Raw genomic sequence first — 18,761 nt, forward strand, 5'->3', positions numbered from 1 at the left:
AAAAACTCAACAGTGAGATTTTGGAGCCACTTTTTTGTTGAAGAGGTCGAGTGAATATCACCGGATATTCAACAACTTCGAGTCTTTTCTCTATAAAAAGGAAGGGAGGTTTCGGAACCGAGGGGGACAACTTCTCTTCGTCGAGGGAAAAAGAAAACAAAAAAAAAAGGAAAAGTCAAGAGAAGCTTTTGCTTCTGCAGAGAGAGAGTGCAGGGAATGTAGAGAGAGAAGAGAAGGGGAGAAAAGTCAAAAGGTGAAGTGAAAAGTGAAAAGGAAGAGAGCAGAGGAGAAGACATGAGAGTGACCGGAAGAGAGAGAAAAGAAAAGAAGAAGAAATTGCTCCTGTTTATCTTCCTCGGTGAACCGAAGCGCTTCGCCAGCCACAGCCGCCGGTCTCCAACCGCGAACGCCGGTGCCGATCGTCGCGCCCGCGCCGCCGCGCTGCAGACCTGCACGCGACAGCCGAGTTCAACACCGGAGCCCTGACGGATAGCCCTCTGTTCCGACGACCCGTGTTGCTCCGACGTCACCGAACTACACTGCTCTGAGATCCCGTCGCGCCTACTGCCGCCTGCAGAGCCCTCGCGTCATCGCCACACCCGTGCTGCCCCCCGCTGCGCTCACACTCGAGCGTCGACGCCGCCTCCATCCCTGCTCCACCCGAGCTGCCCTCCGCGCCAGCAGGTCCTAAGCCGAGTCGCTGCTGCCCCACTGGACGCCGAACCGACGCCTCCGACTCACCAGCCCGCGAGCCCTCCTCGCCGACCCAGCAGCCGGACGCCTCGCCGCTCTACTCCCGACGCCGACCTGAAGCTCCGCCGAGCCGCAACCCGCTCTGCTCACGCCACAGCCTTGCGCCCGACGTTGCTGCTCCTCTGCTCGCTGCTGCACGCCCGAACAGAGTCACCTGCTGCCTCCCTGTTTTTGTTGCAGGTCCGGTTATCACCCGAGCCTCGCCGGAGTTCCGACGAACAGCCCCTGTTTCGAGCGGCGACCCATTACCGAACCACCATCACGGCTCGGCCACCGCTGTTTCTTTGCCATTCCTCAAGTTAGCCGTGAGGTAGACTTGGTAGATTTTTAGATTAAGTTTATTTTGAGTATTTGGACTCATAGTTTTCTTTTTATTCTAACTTGATTTCTTCTGATTTATTATCATTACTCGATTTAGGAAATTTGTCATATTAAGTCATGATAATAAAAAATATTGAGCTGCAAGACGTGGGGTTAGATTTTTTATTATTTCAACTTTTTATGGCAAAATTCATGAATTGCTTTGCATCATTGATTCATATTAAAATAATATGCCATTGATTTACATGGATGGATTTTTTTACTTTGGCGTGTCATCGTTATTTGTTCATCATATATCATGCATTATAGAACTTAGGTATTTAAGTCCATACATATCTCATGTTTAAAGCAACGCATTTTAATTTTTAAGATTCATATAGAATTAGGATAATTTTCTTTTAATAAAACCAAAACAAAAAAGAAAATGTTATTTAGGTTATATAGATTTCATAATGTGCATGCTACATGTTGTGCTTTAGTTAGTGGGTCATAGGTTAATGTTTTAATATTCCCGTCATGCAGTTTAAAAAAAAAAAAAAAAAGCCAAAGATTATTATTGCATTGTTATGTTGTTTAAATAATAATTATTAAGTCATTTAAAAAGAAGAAGAAAAGTCATTTATTTGGTTAGTTAATAGGTTAGTTTATAATTAATCACATTTTATGTCATCATTGTTTAGTGTAGGTTGCATACATTAAAAAAAGAATCATAAAAAAATCGTAAAAAGAACATGCATATAAAATTATTATGTCATTCATCCCATATCATGAAACGCATGCATCTTTAGGATTATATAAATTATATTGCATACATATAGTGATAGTTCAAGTTATGCCATATGAATCACATTTCACATATCATTAAAGTAAAATCCATGCATATTAAGTTTAGATTAAGATTGCATAATAATAAAAATTAGGTGTCATGTTATTTAGAAAGTCATGTTTAGGGTATGCATTTTTATTAACACTTTTGAGAAGTTTTTTTTTAGAGGATAGACCTTAATAAGGTTGTAGTTTATGATTTCTTATAATTTGTCATTTTGGTTTATTGAATGTTATTTCATTGATTGTGCATCTGCATGAACACCATTTGCATGTTAGTATCTTAGATTAAAATTGATCATACTGCCTGCAAAATATTTTTTTGAAATTAAAATAAAAAGGTATCGAGAGGGTGTTAGACTAATCTAGCGTATCCATGTCCCCGGACTTATTGAATCTCTGGTTCGTGAAAATGAAGTATTCTCTCATACTTTATTTGGGTTTCTAATTAACCCTAATTGATTAGTGACGGCTCCAAATTGAGTATAATTGCATGATTAAATAGGTTAATTCATTAGTATCAAGTCGCGATTGGTAAGACTTGAGAAGATCCGCACCAAGTCTTCGGACTTAGTAATCCATTAGCCTTCTTTAAGTAATTTATCTTCGAGAAGGTCGCGACAATAACTACATGTTGATCTCCTGTATGTGCCCAACTTACTCTTGATGTCTCAATTGGTAATTTGTTATTTTTATTAATTGATACCCTTGTTGACTACTACTAACCATCCATTATCATATATTGAGAACTGACTAATAAAGATCACCGACGTGCATTGATGTTGATATCAATTCTTATGATGGTTGACAATGGCTCACGTGCTTAATCAACAATGTGAATTCTGGTCACGTAACTACTAATATCAACGACTTGGCCAAATTTTGATTCAAACAGAATGGTTGGTCTTAGGTAAATTTAATTGGCGTATTGCATTCTTTTTATATAGTGCTTCAATTATATGCTATATTTTGATATTAAAAAAAAAAAGTGAAAGAGAACTTCGGTATCATCTTCTGTTAAGTTTCACGTTATGAGAAATCAAGTGACTTCAAAATATCTAGGGAAAAGTATCAAAAAAGTTTTAAACTTATTGCATTGATATTAATTCAGTTCTAAACCTTTCAATTGTACTAATTTAGTTTTAAATCTTTTTACATTAGTATTAATTCAGTCCATCTGGCCAATTTTGGCCGGTTGGTGCTGATATGAATGCTGGTTGGTGGCCGGATGTTGACTGGCAATTTTTAAATAATTTTTTGAAATTTTTTATTAATTTTTTTCCTTTTTTTTTTTTTTTTTTTTTCTTTCTTCTTCCTCCTTGGACTTTCTCGCAGTGGCCAGCGAGCCTCCAATAAGGCTCATTGGCTAGTAGGTGAGAGCCGCAAAGCCCTCATTGGGCCGTTGGTGAGGGACGCGGCCCTCGCTAGACCTCGCCTAGGGTTGCGGGTGAGGCAGCTTCACCCAGATCTAGGCGAGGCTGCCTTCACTTGTGGCCCATGGCCCCTAGGCGAGGTTGGGCGAGGGCCACGGCCCTCGCTGGAGGCTCGCCGGCCATTGTGAGGAAAGTCCAAGGAGGAAGACGAAGGAAAATAAAAGGAAAAAGAAAAGAATAAATAAATAAATAAATTACTTTAAAATTGCAATGTCATCGTCCGATTACGGGTCGGTGTCCACGTCAATGCCATTTAGTCAAAATTGATTGCATGCACTAAATTGGTACCAATATGAAAATGCTTAGAACTAAATTGGTCAAATTGAAAGGCTTAAAATTGAATCAACCCATGCAACAAGTTTATGATTTTTTTGGTACTTTTCCTAAATATCTATAATGCTTCATGAGTGTTTCATGAAATACTATAAAGTCTTGAGTTTGAATCATTCCTCTCACTTTGCTTCATACGTCTTAAAAAAGAAAAGACAATGCATCTTATAAATGAGTTGCATATGTCCTCTCCTCCTCTCCTCTTTTTTTTTTTTTTTTTTTTTTTTGGTCAAACTTCTCTCCTTTATCAATAAGACCCGCCGTTAGAGTATGGGGCGATTGGTTTGAAGGTGGGTAGTTCCCATTCTGAAATCGAGAATTGTCTACTAAGAATCGGTTCCAAAAAATTGGAACTATTGACAATTTCCCCATTTCAAAAGAGAGGAGAGACTTGAGAGAAAGTGACGAGGTTAAAGGTTGGAGACGACTAAGAGCGAGAGTGAGACAGCAAGGCGAGCCCATGAGACAAGTGACGCGAGAGATGGAGAGAAACTATATATAAATTAAAACTTAAAAATTCAAAAAATTATATCTAGGAAACCATCCTCGTCAAACAACAATCCATTGATATAGGATAGAAGTGGAGGATATCTACTTGCCTTGGATCCTCATGGAAGGCGGTCACGACTTGACGAGACGAAGGCAAGGTCGATGGTGGTGGTGCGAGTAGCTGCGATGGAGAGGGACGGTCTTCGTTGCTTCTGCTTTGCGGCTGCAATGGAAAACGACGAGAAGGGGTTGAAGACGGGCGCGAGGCCGTGAGCTGAGGGAATCGGTGGTGAATGAACTTGAGAGATGCAGAGACGGGCGGAAATGAGGGAATTGTACAAGAACAGTGAAGATGGAGCCTGAGATATGCGAGGGAAAAGACTGCTCGTCCCCTTCTCTTTTCACTTGGGTCTTCGTCTTCATCCACCACCATTTGAAGCCTCTGCTGTTGATCTTCGTTGCGAGGAAAGTGGACTCGGCAGCAACGAACGGAGCCAGCTGGCTTCCTCCGTGTCACGCCCAGGAGGGATACGTGGCGTTCTTGCCGCTTGATTATTTGTCTCTCTCCCTTGGGTGCGCGAGTGACACCGCCGATTTGGGGGACGTCGGTTGGTGCGGCGACGGGCAGAAATGTTGAGTCGGTGAGGTCAAGTGGTGGCGGTGGTGAGGACATCTCTTTGAGGCAGCATCGATTGCGAAACAACGACGTTATCGTTGGGACTTAGGCAACTCTTTATCGACGGGATCAAACGGGATTGAAATTCTTCACGATGGTGCTATTGGTAGGGTCTGCTGATAAGCTTGACCACGTGGCGTTGTTCATTTTGTATTCAGAGCTTGTCATTTTGTCGAGCGAAATTTTGGATCTCATAAAAATGTAAATATTAAAAAAAAACGGGGTAAAAAAGAAAACCTAGTCTTCTCTTCTCCTTTGACTCTCATTTCTTTTAACATATAATTCACCTCAAAGTTTTCTCTCTTTTTCCAACACATTCTAACATGCGAATCCAGAATGTGAATTGTCTTTTTTTGCCTCCAAATTTTATAGATTATCGAAATGGAATTGAATTTGTCAAATTAAAATAATGAATGATATTAACAAATAATAGATTAATTTTTAATGTAAATTTATTATATGTTGTTTTTTAAAAAATATTTATTTATTTATGAATTTTAATTAAATTAATTTGATTATAAAAATGATTATTTATCACGTATATATAATTTATATACAACGTGTCCTAACGCGTTGAAATTCTTTTTAATTTTATTTTTAAAAATGATGTATCAGCATGTCGTGTCGTATGTCACATATCAATGTCGTTACTACTTAAGTTGTCGATGAAATTAGGGGTGAGTGGTTATAGGTTTCATATAGGTTCCACTTAAAACTTGAAATTTTCTCATTAGAACACGTTTATCATTTTTTTTTTAAAACTAGAAACCTATCATATATATCCTGAAACTTGGAACCTACCATGTCATAGGTTTCAGAATATATCTATATTTCATTTTTATTATTAATTAAACGATTACAATAAATTATCACTTTTAATAACCATCACTTGTTGTTACAATTCACTAAGCATAACTTATATTTAAATACATGAAAAATTATAAACATTAATAAATAAAAGTCTTAATCATAAAACATAAGGTTAGATTAGTGTTCAAGATTATAAACTCATTATCGAACGCTATGGAATACCACATGATTATGCGAAGATACAAACCAATAAAATACAAAAAATTGATCTAGATTCTATGTTATAGGTCCCTATTATTGTTATATTAGCCTATCAATTGAAACGTATTTTCCAATTTTTGAAATCCGAAATTGACCTTGCATACCCATCGGTCCATCTTAGGTTTCAATCGAATCATGCTGCTCCCCTAGTCTAGTTTTTAGCATGTATGTGCATACGTGCTGTATAGACTAGGCTTCTGAAACTGCCATGTTAGCAACGTGGTCCGTATGAGTATGAGGCTAAATCAACGTGAGGCTTCACTCAGGAAGCAACTTGCCGAGCTTCCACAGAACCAAGCATACGCAAAGTCCTACCCATCAAGCTTGGCGAGACGATCTGCCGTTCACGGCAGATCGTCAAGAAAAGGTCGATCTTCCCATGACGAGTGGAGGGGTTCGGTTTTTCCTGGGTGATTGATTAGCCACTCCACGCCCTCGGAGAACTGTCATGAGTCTGACCCGTTCGCCATTTCGCTATCCCACACGTGATGGGTCCCCTGTTTTACCCTTCTTCTATCCCCAAAGTCCTTCCATAAAACTACAAGCTTGGCCTCGCCGTAACCATCGGCTGCCTAAACTCTCTATCTCTCTCTCTCTACATTCTTCATCGTCGGCCCCGACGATGCCGAGCTCCTCTGAAAATGCCCGCGCCAAGAACAAGAAGAGAAAGCTCTTCTTCGCCCTCTTCGCATCCTTCTTCGTCCTTGCTCTAGCGCTCGCCGCTGTCTGTCGCCTCGCCTCCCGAGCCCCGCCAAGGAACTCCGCCATCGACGACCACCACCGGGAAGCTCGGTCCCTCATCAAGTCCTCCTGCAGCTCCACCCTGTACCCCGACCTCTGCCTCTCTCAGCTCACCTCCTCGCCGTCTTTGGCCTCCAACGCCGTGAAGACACCCAAGGACGTCATCGCGCTATCCCTGAACCTGACCATCGCCTACGTCCAGCACAACTACTTCTCCATCAAGAAGGTGGCGGCGGTGCGGCCGGGGCTGACGGCGAGGGAGAGGACGGCGCTCCACGACTGCCTGGAGATGGTGGACGAGACCCTCGACGAGGTCCGCGAGACCCTGGCGGAGCTGCTGGCGTACCCGAACGGGGGCAACAAGTCGGCGTCGGAGCTCGCCGAAGACATGAAGACGCTGCTCAGCGCCGCCATGACGAACCAGGAGACGTGCCTCGACGGCTTCTCGCACGATTCCGCCGACAAGAAGGTGAGATCGGAGTCCAAAAACAAATTTGGGGACATCACATTGGTACCATAAAGCCTCTTGCTTCGCTCGCAGGTCAGAGAGGCCCTGTTGGGTGGCCAGATGCACGTGTTCCACTTGTGCAGCAACGCGCTGGCCATGGTCAAAAACATGACCGACGCCGACGTGGCGAACGAGCGGAGGCTCTCCTCCTCTTCCAACAGGCGCTTGAAGGAGGAGACAAAGGAGGAGGAAGAGGACCCGGTACGGTGGCCGGAGTGGCTGTCAGCGGGGGACAGGCGGCTGCTCCAATCGACCACCGTGACGCCGGACGTGACGGTGGCTGCAGACGGGACAGGGAACTACCGGACGGTGTCGGCGGCGGTGGCGGCGGCGCCGGAGGGGAGCGCGAGGAGGTACGTAATAAAGATTAAGGCAGGGGTATACAGGGAAAACGTGGAGGTCCCGAAGAAGAAAGTCAACCTGATGTTCATGGGAGACGACAGGAAGACCACCATCATCACCGGGAGCAGGAACGTTGTGGACGGCAGCACCACATTCAAATCGGCAACTGTTGGTATGTACCGTCGAGAAAATAATCTATCTTGTCTCCTTCCATAGTTGTCGTTTCTAGGAAATTCCACAGTGCCATGTTGTCTCTTCTTCGCAAAATTCCGATGGCTATATCTCACTTGATTAAACAAAGCCAAAAAAAGGAAAAAACGAAAGGTATACGCCGCGAAACCTCCGAAAATATCTCAGATGCTGTTTCCAAATTTCACCAATTAGAAAGAATGAAAGAAGATTAAAAACAAGAAGGAAGGCATTTGAAAACTACCAAGATCTCGACAACGGGTCGCTTTCGGATCTTTGATTGGATCTGCGGTTGATCGAGTCTTACCGTGATTGGTGTCTAATCCCCGTCCACTTGCCGTGCGCTTACAGCTGTAGTTGGGGACGGGTTCTTGGCCAGGGACATAACCTTCCAGAACACGGCGGGCCCGTCGAAGCACCAGGCGGTGGCGCTCCGCGTTGGGGCCGACTTCTCCGCCTTCCACCGGTGCGACATGCTGGCCTACCAGGACACCCTCTACGTGCACTCCCTCCGCCAGTTCTACGTCGGCTGCCTCGTCGCCGGCACCGTCGACTTCATCTTCGGGAACGCGGCCGCCGTGCTCCAGGACTGCGACATCCACGCGAGACGCCCCAACCCTGGCCAGCGCAACATGGTCACCGCCCAGGGTCGCGATGATCCCAACCAGAACACAGGTACGTTTTTCACAGAACCTCCACCGCCAGCGATACCCTCGGAACTTCGCGGTCTCAAAACCGATCCGTTCGTTCGTTCGTTCGACAGGTATAGTGATCCAAAAGTGCAGGATCGGCGCGACTTCAGATCTCTTGGCAGTGAAAGGGAGCTTCCAAACTTATCTGGGAAGGCCATGGAAGATGTACTCGAGGACGGTGATAATGCAGACCGCCATAAGCGACGTGATCAACCCCGCAGGCTGGTACGAGTGGAACGGCAACTTCGCCCTCGACACCCTGTACTATGCGGAGCACGCGAACACCGGGCCTGGGGCGAGCACCGCGAACCGCGTCACCTGGAAGGGCTACAGGGTGATCTCGGCTCCAGAGGCTCAACCCTTCACCGCCAATCAGTTCATTGTCGCGGGCAGCTGGTTGAAGCCCACGGGGTTTCCCTACTATCCCGGCCTCTGAAGATGAATCGGAGCGTCGGATGAGAAACTGTATCCAATCATTCGGAGACGATGATGAATAAAGAGACTACTAGTTTTGAAGGTCCATGAGGGAGAACGCGGCTATATATACATATGTATGTTCGTAAGGACGGTCGACGGACGCGAAATGAAATGATGAAAGAGCGAGCGACAGGGATTCCGAATCGTTCGGGCAGAAAAGGAAGCCGACTGTCGATAGTGGCATACCCATGTAATTTCTCCAGAACATGAAGGGCATTAAAGTGCCTTTGAGAGAGTTGGTTGTTTTTCGATGGAGAAAGCGATAGCACACACTTCTTTAGCTCGGTCTTTTGTCGTTTCTTGCATGCATGGTCCCACGGCATCTTTCCTTTATGACTTCACGTGGCCGGTCCTTCCTCTTTATGTATTTATTTATTTATTTTCTTAACGCATTTCCAAATTGCAAACATGCTAAGTCAGAATTTAATGAACAATACAACACTCAAGATATAGATATATACAAAATTTAATCGACGACATAGATCTAAAAATTAAGGAAAATGCCATAATCTCTTTGATAATGCAAATCTAGAAACTACAATGCGGGATTGTAAAGTGCGGAATATTAAAAATAACTAGAGGATAACATGATTATTTGTGCATGCGGGGCTATCCAGTGGACAAACGATAAAATATATACTCATTGTGCCATGATATTCTTCAAGCAATTCTCCTATGATTGTAGCCATGTTTCCCTATCTTTGAAAATCTTGTAACCATACTCTCACAATGTCACAATCTTGTCTCCACGTGATTGTTCTTTTAAAATTGTGTTCTAGTCCTCCACGACTCCTATTACTTCATTCTCTAGTGAAACTACATGTTGATCTCCTGTATGCGCCCAACTTACTCCTGATGTCTCAATTGATAATTTTTTATTTTTATTAATTGATATCCTTGTCGACTACTACTAACCATCCATTATCATATATTGACAACTGATTAATAAAGATCACCCATGTGCATTGATGTTGATATCAATTCTTATGATGGTTGACAATGGCTCACGTGCTTAATCAATAATGTGAATTCTGGTCACGTAACTATTAAAATCAACGACCTGGCCAAATTTCGATTCAAACAAAATGGTTGGTCTTAGGTAAATTTAATTGGCGTATTGCATTCTTTTTATATGGTGCTTCAATTATATGCTATATTCTGATATTATAAAAAAAAAGTGAAAAGAACTTCAGTATCATCTTCTGTTAAGTTTCATGTTATGAGAAATCAAGTGACTTCAAAATATTTAGGGAAAAGTATCAAAAAAGTTTTAAACTTATTGCATTGGTACTAATTCAATTCTAAACATTTTAATTGTACTAATTCAGTTCTAAACCTTTTTACATTAGTATCAATTTAGTCCATTCGGTTAATTTTGGCCGGTTGATGCTGATGTGAATGCTGGTTAGAGGCCAGACGTTGACTGACAATTTTTAAATAATTTTTTGGAATTTTTTATTAATTTTTTTCTTTTCTTTTTTTTTTTTTCTTTTCTTTTTTTTTCATTTTTTCTTTCTTTCTTCCTCCTTGGACTTTCTCGCAGTGGCCAGTGAGCCTCCAATAAGGCTTGTTGGCCATCGGGTGAGAGCCGCAAAGCCCTCATCGGCTGCTAGTGAGAGTCACGGCCCTCGCCAAACCTCGCCTAGGGTTGCAGGTGAGGCAGCTTCACCCAAATCTAGGCGAGGCTACCTTCGCCCATGGCCCGTGGCCCGTGGCCCTTGGGCGAGGTTGGGCGAGGGCCACGACCCTTGCCGAGGCTCGCTGGCCACTGTGAGGAAAGTCCAAGGAGGAAGAAGAAGGAAAAAAAAAAAAGAAAAATAATAAAAATTACTTTAAAATCGCGTGTCATCGTTTGACTATGGGTCGACATCTACGTTAATGCCAGCCAGTCAAAATTGACTGCATGCATTAAATCGGTACCAATACGAAAATACTTAGAAGTAAATTGATCAAATTGAAAGACTTATAATTGAATTGATACCAATGTAACAAGTTTAGGATTTTCTTGGTACTTTTCCTAAACATTTGTAATGCTTCATGAATGTTTCATGAAATACTATAAAGTCTTGAGTTTGAATCATCCCTCTCACTTTGCTTCATACATCTTAAAAAAGAAGAGACAATGCACATTACAAATGAATTGCATGTCCTCCCCTCTTCTCCTCCTTTTTTTTTTTTTTTTTTTTTGGTCGAACTCCTCTCCTCCTTTATCAATAAGACCTGATGTTAGAGTTTGGGGCGATTGGTTTGAAGGTGGGTAGTTCCCACTCTAAAATCGAGAATTGTCTACTAAGAATCATTTCCAAAAAATTGGAACTAGTAAAAATGTCCCCATTTCAAAAGAGAGGTGAGACTTGAGAGAAAGTGACGAGGTTGAAGGTTGGAGACGATTGAGAGTGAGAGTGAGACAGGGAGGCGAGGCCACGAGACAAGTGACATGAGAGACGGAGAGAAACTGTCACGCCCCGATCCTCCAAGCACGTGCCCATCCCTCCCTGATCGATTAATAGCGATGTCTCAAGATGCATCGCCGACCCAATCATTTAATATACGCATGCGGAAGCATATAAATAATCTCAAGACAATAAAACAATGGGATAGAAAAGTAAGGCCAATTTTTCACAAAAGAGCTTTTTATAAACACACACGTTTATACACAAAAGCCTACAAAAAGTAATCGACTTTCATCAAAATAGAATTGTCCTATGACTAACTAGTCAAACAAGAATGCCAATTCTTCAGATTCACCTTTTAAACTTAAAATGATTATACAATAACCAGTGAGACAATGTCTCAACAAGTTCTACCCTCTAAGACTCGATTAGGAAAAAAATACGCCCTAAAAATGCCTAAGTATATTTACGAGTCAAATGGCTTACCTTGGCCTCAGTTCATTCCTATAAGTCAATACAATTTATAATTCATCGAATTAATTCACCACATCAAATCATTCAATCAGATCGAATCATCGATCAATCGACTTAGTCGATTTTACGTCAACACGACCATTCCCCGGTCATCTTAATCGATACTATCTATGAGTCCGACCATAGTCCAGGATTACTCACGCTAGCTAATATATTATAGCTCACTAGAAGTTGCTAGATCCACTGATCTAATATATTTATTATGCTCACTAGAAGCTGCCAGATCCACTGATCTAATATATTTATTATGTTCACCAGAAGTTGCCAGATTCACTGATCTGATATATTTATTATGCTCATCAGAAATTGCCAGCCATACTTCATAGTATGAGTATGCTGAAAATTATATATGCTTGCCAGAAGCTGCCAGCCATACTTTCATAGTATGCTGAAAAATATCATTTAATCAAATCACCATTTTTATCATTCTCGATAAAAATATTCGTGCATGAGTATACGGTTGGCTTTATCCAAAATATAATAATTTTCTTTCCATAAATCCCACCATTTTATATAGTCCACCAAAATATTTTTGGCATTGTAAACCGACGCTCGGTTATTTTCTAATCAATTATTGAAATTAAATGAATTTAAGAATAAATTCCAAAAATACAAATCATGCACAATCAACACAAATTAGAGCTCATTTAAATAAACAGAACACACCACTGTAATCAACATAAAATTTGGTCATCGGCTATCCTGGTCTAATATCCAGAAATAAATAAATAATTAATTAATTAATTTCGAAAAATAATTATTAAATACTAAAAATCCACACTTAGGCCCAAAAAATCTAATTAAATACCGAAATGGGTCCATAAAATTTCCGAACCACTCTAGATAAATACTAGAGCTTGTTTAGACCCTAATTGCACTAAACTATCCACCTAATATGCATCGATAATTAACTAATTTATTAAACCGTTCTAATTATCCACTAAACCAAACTTAGTCTAAACTAAACAGCTCTTAGACATGATTAACCGACAAAGGGAGGATTAGTGAGTAAAACTCACTTGATTAATGATCTATTCGATCGAAACGTTGGAGACGCAATGAGGAACGAAAAGCTCCAAATCGGCGACACCAACGGGGCACAAATTGGGCCCGAAAATTGGCCTGCAAAGCTCACGGGGCTGCTGGATTTCCACGGCTGTTGGGGCTGTTTTGAGCGGCTGATTTTGCGGAGGGAAGGGCTGGATTTGCGGCTTCAAGCGGGCTGTTGAAGACGACGTGCGTTGGACGAAGATCGAGCGGGGCGAGGGCGGTGTTCTAGCACACGAAGAGGAGAAAAAATGGAGTTGCCGAGGGGGTGAGTGTGTCGGCTAATGGGATGAACGAATGCGGGAGAGAGAACAGAGAGAGATTGAGGAGGGTGTGTCGGCCCAATGAGAGAGAGAGAGAGAGAGAGGATAAGCTTGACTCAAAAACTCAAGATGGAGGGGAAATGAAACACGGCAGAGGAGAAGGACATCGGTGAGGGGTGGTTCGCGCGCGAGAGAGAGAGAAAAAAGAAAAAGAAAGGGGGAACGTGGGCGGCCGAAGGGGAGGAAAGAAATAGGAATAAGAAATAGAAAATCCTAAAACTCAAAAATCTCAATCTCACTTGCTCTTATTTAGTCCAATTTTATCCCAAAAAATCCCCATGCTAAAGCACTTGATCCTCACTTGCTTTCTTGCACTAAATTTCCCTCAAACAACAAGTCTCGAGCAACAAAAACAGCCATTTCCTTCAATTCCGAATTTTAATTCATTTTTTTCTCGGAATCCGATTTTCTGAACAAACTTCATTTTTTCTTGTTGAAGAAAAAACCCACGAAATTTCCCGTCACCAATTCAATTACACCAGATGCCAAAAGTCCCTTCAAATTGGCCAATATGAATTTCCATTTATTTTTCGGATCGTCCGAATTGATTTTTCGTAAAAATCTCGAACTCTCTAAAAATTTCTCAAAAGATGAGTAGACGTTCCTAAAATGACACGTGACATGACAAGACTTTTAATTTCTAAAATCGGATTCAAATTTGCTAGTAATTTCAATTTGGCGCGATTTTAGCGTGATCTAAGCTACCGGGTAGCTTTTAGAAACTTTTAGTAGAGATGACTTGTGGTCGATTTTCTTCGAGCCACAATAAACCCATTCGACATATTGGCAACTCTCGGTGGTCATGAAAATCTCGAGATTTTATTTACAGACACAGCGTACCAAAACGATAGAAAAATCAATCTAATGTCGATCGACGAGAATTTTGCAATTTAGTGAAATCACTCATATTTAACCACATATCTCAGTCAAACCAACCTATCTCTGATTTCCAATCGATTTTACTGTGTTGTAATGATCTCGGCAGATGAGCACGGTCGAATAGTTGATTTCTGATCGAATCTCAAGTTTATTGCATTAAAATCTCTTAATGACTTCTTCAAATAGTTTAGTTATCTTGTGAGTGATCAGCTCTAAGAATAGCACTATAGGCGCGTCGATGAAATGCCCGATTTATTCAATTGAAATGATGATTGAAAATCCAAGATATCATAAACTATATATAAATTAAAACTTAATTTTTAAAAAAAAAATATACATATGTACCGATTCAATCCGAGTGGGTGGGCAGACGATTTCACCCCTAGAATCGGAGACCAGACCGGTGTTCATCGATTCCAATAAACTGGAATTGGAAGCTGAACTAATGCCCATGGAAACTGTCGAAGTTCGATTTGATTTTGGGCATTTCTAGTTCTTTTGCATACCCCAAATTAGAGTATCATGCACATCTTAAATAAATTTATAGAGCCATTGAAGTGTGAATAAGTGCCAAAAGGGATTAATTAAACTATACCCGCTACAATGCGAATTAAAAATGGTAAAATGTTTGTCGAACAAAAAAGGTATCAAGAAAAAAAACTAATATGAAAATTGATTGACATGTTTGTTTTGGTTTTGTCATAACCTAAGGTATTAGTAAAAGAGCATTAATTCAAAATTTAAATAACTTTTCAAAGCATATTATTTATGTTATGACATAAGAATGAATTCACAACAATCCATAGTTCCTTAAAATCTAAAATGTACTATTTTGACATGGTCATGTTTAGTTGCTACTATTAAAGTGAATACTTAGGTATTGTAATCTAGGGATACTAGCATGTAGACTTGTGTCGGGTGAATTGTAAGTACACAATATCTACATATAATAAAGTGATGAGTGAGTATTGTTCTCATTTTGATTGTTTCCAATTATCCAATTACTTACTGAAGGTGATCAATCCAAAAATCTAGCTAACCAAGTCAAAAAAGCAAGTGAAAATTGAACTAAACCAATTGAAGAACTAAAATATAAAAGAGCCGAAACTTAAAAAGGATTTAAGAGCTAACTAAAATTGCAAAGTGAACCTAATCTAAATCAAACTAAAAATTAACAAGGCAAATTCAAGATTTTGACCAAGATCACAAAGCGTTAGAGTATCCAATTTCACTTAACCATTCATAATCAATTCTCTTAACTTGTCATGCAACAAATTAATTCACAATTGTGTTGATGAAATTTCCCTAAGTTAGATTACAAGCCAACCTCGATCTAATAATCCCTAATTAGGTATGTTAACTCATACTAACCTTAGGAATTTAAACTACCTAAAAACAATAAGTTCTTGTGAAATTCCCAGATTCAATCTAAATAGTTCTAATTTAGATCTACTACCACAACCACATAAACAACTTAGTGTACCTTGACCTAGATTTAATTTATGGTTCAATATTACTAGTGCTCATGCATGCAATCTCCACTCAGTATAATGCATAGATCGAAAATCATTTAAAAGTTGGCCAAACTTCTAAAAGTATTAAGATCATATAAGAATGCCACAATCAAAACAATTATAATGAGCAAGTCTTGAAAGTCAATCAATCAAGGTTAAGATCCATTATAGCTCTAATAAAAGAAATTTAGAACATATGTAAAGCTAAACTAACAACAAAAATTAAAGAGAACATAATGCTAAATTAAAATAAATTCACTAATTTGGGTCACAAAGAGATTCAAGTTTGTCTCTTCATTTTCTTCATGACATGTGCAAACTCCACTAATAAGATAGAAGCATAAAAGCTAATTAAGAAAACCTAAAATCTCTCTTAGAGGTGGCGGCTCTAGGGGTCCTCTGGATCTGAAATATTTGGTATAAGAGGGATTTATATAACTTCCAAAAATCTGCCCTAGGTCAGCCCCCATTAGGTCTGGAATAGGACTCTTCGCCAAATTAGGAATTTTTTTTCTTAACATTCCTATTCTTGATTTTCTTTGAACCTAGCCTCAATTATGGTCAAATCCTCAAAATTTCTGGTCTTGGCTGGCTTTATCTTCAAGACAAAATGTTATGGAAGATATTGAAATATTCTGAAAGATGCTAAGGTGCAAGGACCGATTTACAAATCCAGCACAGACACATGAGAAAATTACGCATATGGTCTTGCCGTGTTATGCAAATGGTATGCATGGTCCCTTATGAATCCAAAAGTCATATTTCCTACAAAATTCAATAAAATTACATGAGTAGCAAATAAATTCACTGAAAATTCATCAAAACTTAGCAAATATCAAGCTTAAATGAATAAAAATACTCTATCTAAAATAGAGTTATCAACTTGACTATCCAAAGGCCTATAGAGTATACTTTAAAATTTGTAGAAATCAATTTAAGTTTAGTTTTTGGTCAGTGTAGGTGGCTGCGCAGTTAGTGACTTACGATTCCCGAATGAGAATTGTCACGATATTCCAATCAAATTCCAGTCTGGGTTACAATTTGTTCACCTATAATTGCTGCATTTCAATTCTTGATTAGTTGGCTCTTACTATGCCTTTATGCTAAGATTGTCACTTCTGTAGGACTCTATTTCATATGTTGTCTTTGAACTTCCCCATGAGAAAATATTTAGTATTTACAAAGCGCGGTGTCGATGTGGCCTACGTTTTTTACTTGTGTCCAATAATAAGTTGACTCTCATTGTTGAGTTGGAATAAAAATACGATTTTTCTTTTCTTCCTCCTCCATCTACTTTGCTCTCTAGATCTGCCCATTGGCATTGCGTTCAGGCTTCTTCTTGGCTGGCTCTTCAGGTCTGCCATTTATGGCCATCGCGCCTAGTGGCAAGGTTGTTAAGCTCATCCCCGGCAGCCATGGATGTGGCAATCTTTCCATCTCAATCGCAAATTAGATCCGGAGAGTTCTCTCCATTTGCCTTTGTCGTCGCACCTCCAGGTATCGTTAGTTTTTGGTAAACTATTTTTCTTCTTGACATTTGAGCTTCGTTCATGGCCGCAATGCGGCCGACAAATTTGGTGCCAGATTTGAAGCGGTGCTTCGCCATAATTCAAATTTGGAGGCATAGTTTTGTAAGAAGACGGAGCCGGCCACAAAGACGACAGAGAGGGTGGCAGGGCCTGGACGTCCGGCACTGGTTGACTTGGACATGGTGGCAGAACCTTTGCCGGTGGTGACAGCGAGGGGACGCGCGGAGATCGGACTCAAGTGGCTGCAGTTGGTGGAGGTGAAAGAGAGAGGTGGACAGGGATTTTCAATCTACTCTATTTATCTACTTTCACGTCAACATGTACATGTCAATTTATAATTAGCTCAGAGTGCATAGATGCAGGTCATGTCAACTCCCGACCACTGGATATTTTCCGACTAACACATGCACAAAATTAAGTATGACTAGATATGTTCTTACTTAATGTAAATGTATATTTCATGAAGACTAAAATAATTTATATAGGCTCCATTCGTTTTTCAGAAAATAATTTCCAGAAAACGTTCTCTGGATTTTTCGATATTGATTTTATAGAAAATGAATTGGTTGGGGCAAATGTTTTCTACGAAGGGGAAAAAGTCTTCTAAGATATTGGGAAAATATTTTCCACTTTTGAGAAAGAGTGTAGAGTTAATACTCTAAAAAACCTCAAATTGGTACACATGTAATAAGTTTACCAAAAACTAATTTTTTGATTACGAAAAATCCCAAACTGGTACACTTAGGACAAATTTACTCCAAATGACAACAAAAAACCCTAATCTAGTATACTTACGACAAATTTACCTTAAACTAATTTATTCAACCATAAAAATCCAAAATAGGTACATTATGACAAATATATCCTCCATTAAATTGTTAATACCATAAAAAAATCACAAAAATTGTATAATTATGATACATGGAGAGTAAAATCCAAAACCGATATACTAATCAATTGTTATATGTCATCCAACTTAATAATTTGACGGAAACTAACAGAATGTAAGTTTGTTGTAAGTGTATCAGTTTGAGATAAATTTATCGAAGATGTATCAATTTGAGGTTTTTAATGGTTAAAAAATTATTTTTGGGTAAATTTATCACAGCTATACCAATTTTGGGCTTTTCAGATATTAACCCTTTTCAATTTTTTTTAAATCAAATACCTTTTCCTTTTATTCTTTTTTTTTTTTAAATCGATTTTTTAATTATTTTTTTTTATTTGTTTTTGTTTTTCTTCTTCATTGGCTGACAACCAGCCCAGGTGAGCTAGAGCCTTGTTGAATCGTGGCGAGGTTGAGCTCGAGCCTTACCGGATCTAATCACTTGGACGAGGCTCAAGCCTTGCTAGAGGTTGCTAGAGCCTCACCAACGTGTGGCAACCCCGAGTGAGGCTCGAGCCCTACTGACGTTTGGTGACCTTGGGTGAGGCTTGAGCCTCAACTAGGTGGGTGGATCTGGCGAGGCTCCAGCTCGCATAATCGATCTCGAGCAAGCTCGGGCTTCGCCATATTCGACCACTTGAGCGAGGCTCGAGTCTCACCTAAGGTCGCTAAATATCTGCGAGGCTTTGGCAACCTTAGGCAAAGCTCAAGCCTCGCCCAAGTGGCTAGATTTGGTGGGGCTCAAGCTCGTTGGCATCAAGCGAGCTTGGCCTCACTGGTGTGTGGTGAGGCTGGAGACCAGTTGATGA

The 18,761-nt window shown here is 40.4% G+C and overlaps 1 protein-coding gene across 1 annotated transcript; it reads left to right on the forward strand.

Annotated features, from left to right (window-relative positions):
- Window positions 1–6,431: 6,431 nt before the first annotated feature.
- Window positions 6,432–9,127, forward strand: LOC104436373 (pectinesterase-like). Its single transcript, XM_010049123.3, has 4 exons — window positions 6,432–7,108; window positions 7,181–7,661; window positions 8,030–8,353; window positions 8,442–9,127. Exons 1-4 carry the CDS (start codon window positions 6,521–6,523, stop codon window positions 8,804–8,806), a joined length of 1,758 nt encoding a protein of 585 aa, XP_010047425.1. The 5' UTR covers window positions 6,432–6,520; the 3' UTR covers window positions 8,807–9,127.
- Window positions 9,128–18,761: the final 9,634 nt, after the last annotated feature.

The sequence above is a fragment of the Eucalyptus grandis genome, chromosome 3, assembly GCF_016545825.1.
Source record: "Eucalyptus grandis isolate ANBG69807.140 chromosome 3, ASM1654582v1, whole genome shotgun sequence".
NCBI lineage: Eukaryota > Viridiplantae > Streptophyta > Magnoliopsida > Myrtales > Myrtaceae > Eucalyptus > Eucalyptus grandis.

Coding starts and splice junctions, on each gene's coding strand:
- LOC104436373 (XM_010049123.3), top strand. CDS start 6,521: ATGCCGAGCTCCTCTGAAAATGCCCGCGCCAAGAACAAGAAGAGAAAG. Junction 7,109..7,180: donor ACGATTCCGCCGACAAGAAG/GTGAGATCGGAG, acceptor CTTCGCTCGCAG/GTCAGAGAGGCCCTGTTGGG. Junction 7,662..8,029: donor ATTCAAATCGGCAACTGTTG/GTATGTACCGTC, acceptor GTGCGCTTACAG/CTGTAGTTGGGGACGGGTTC.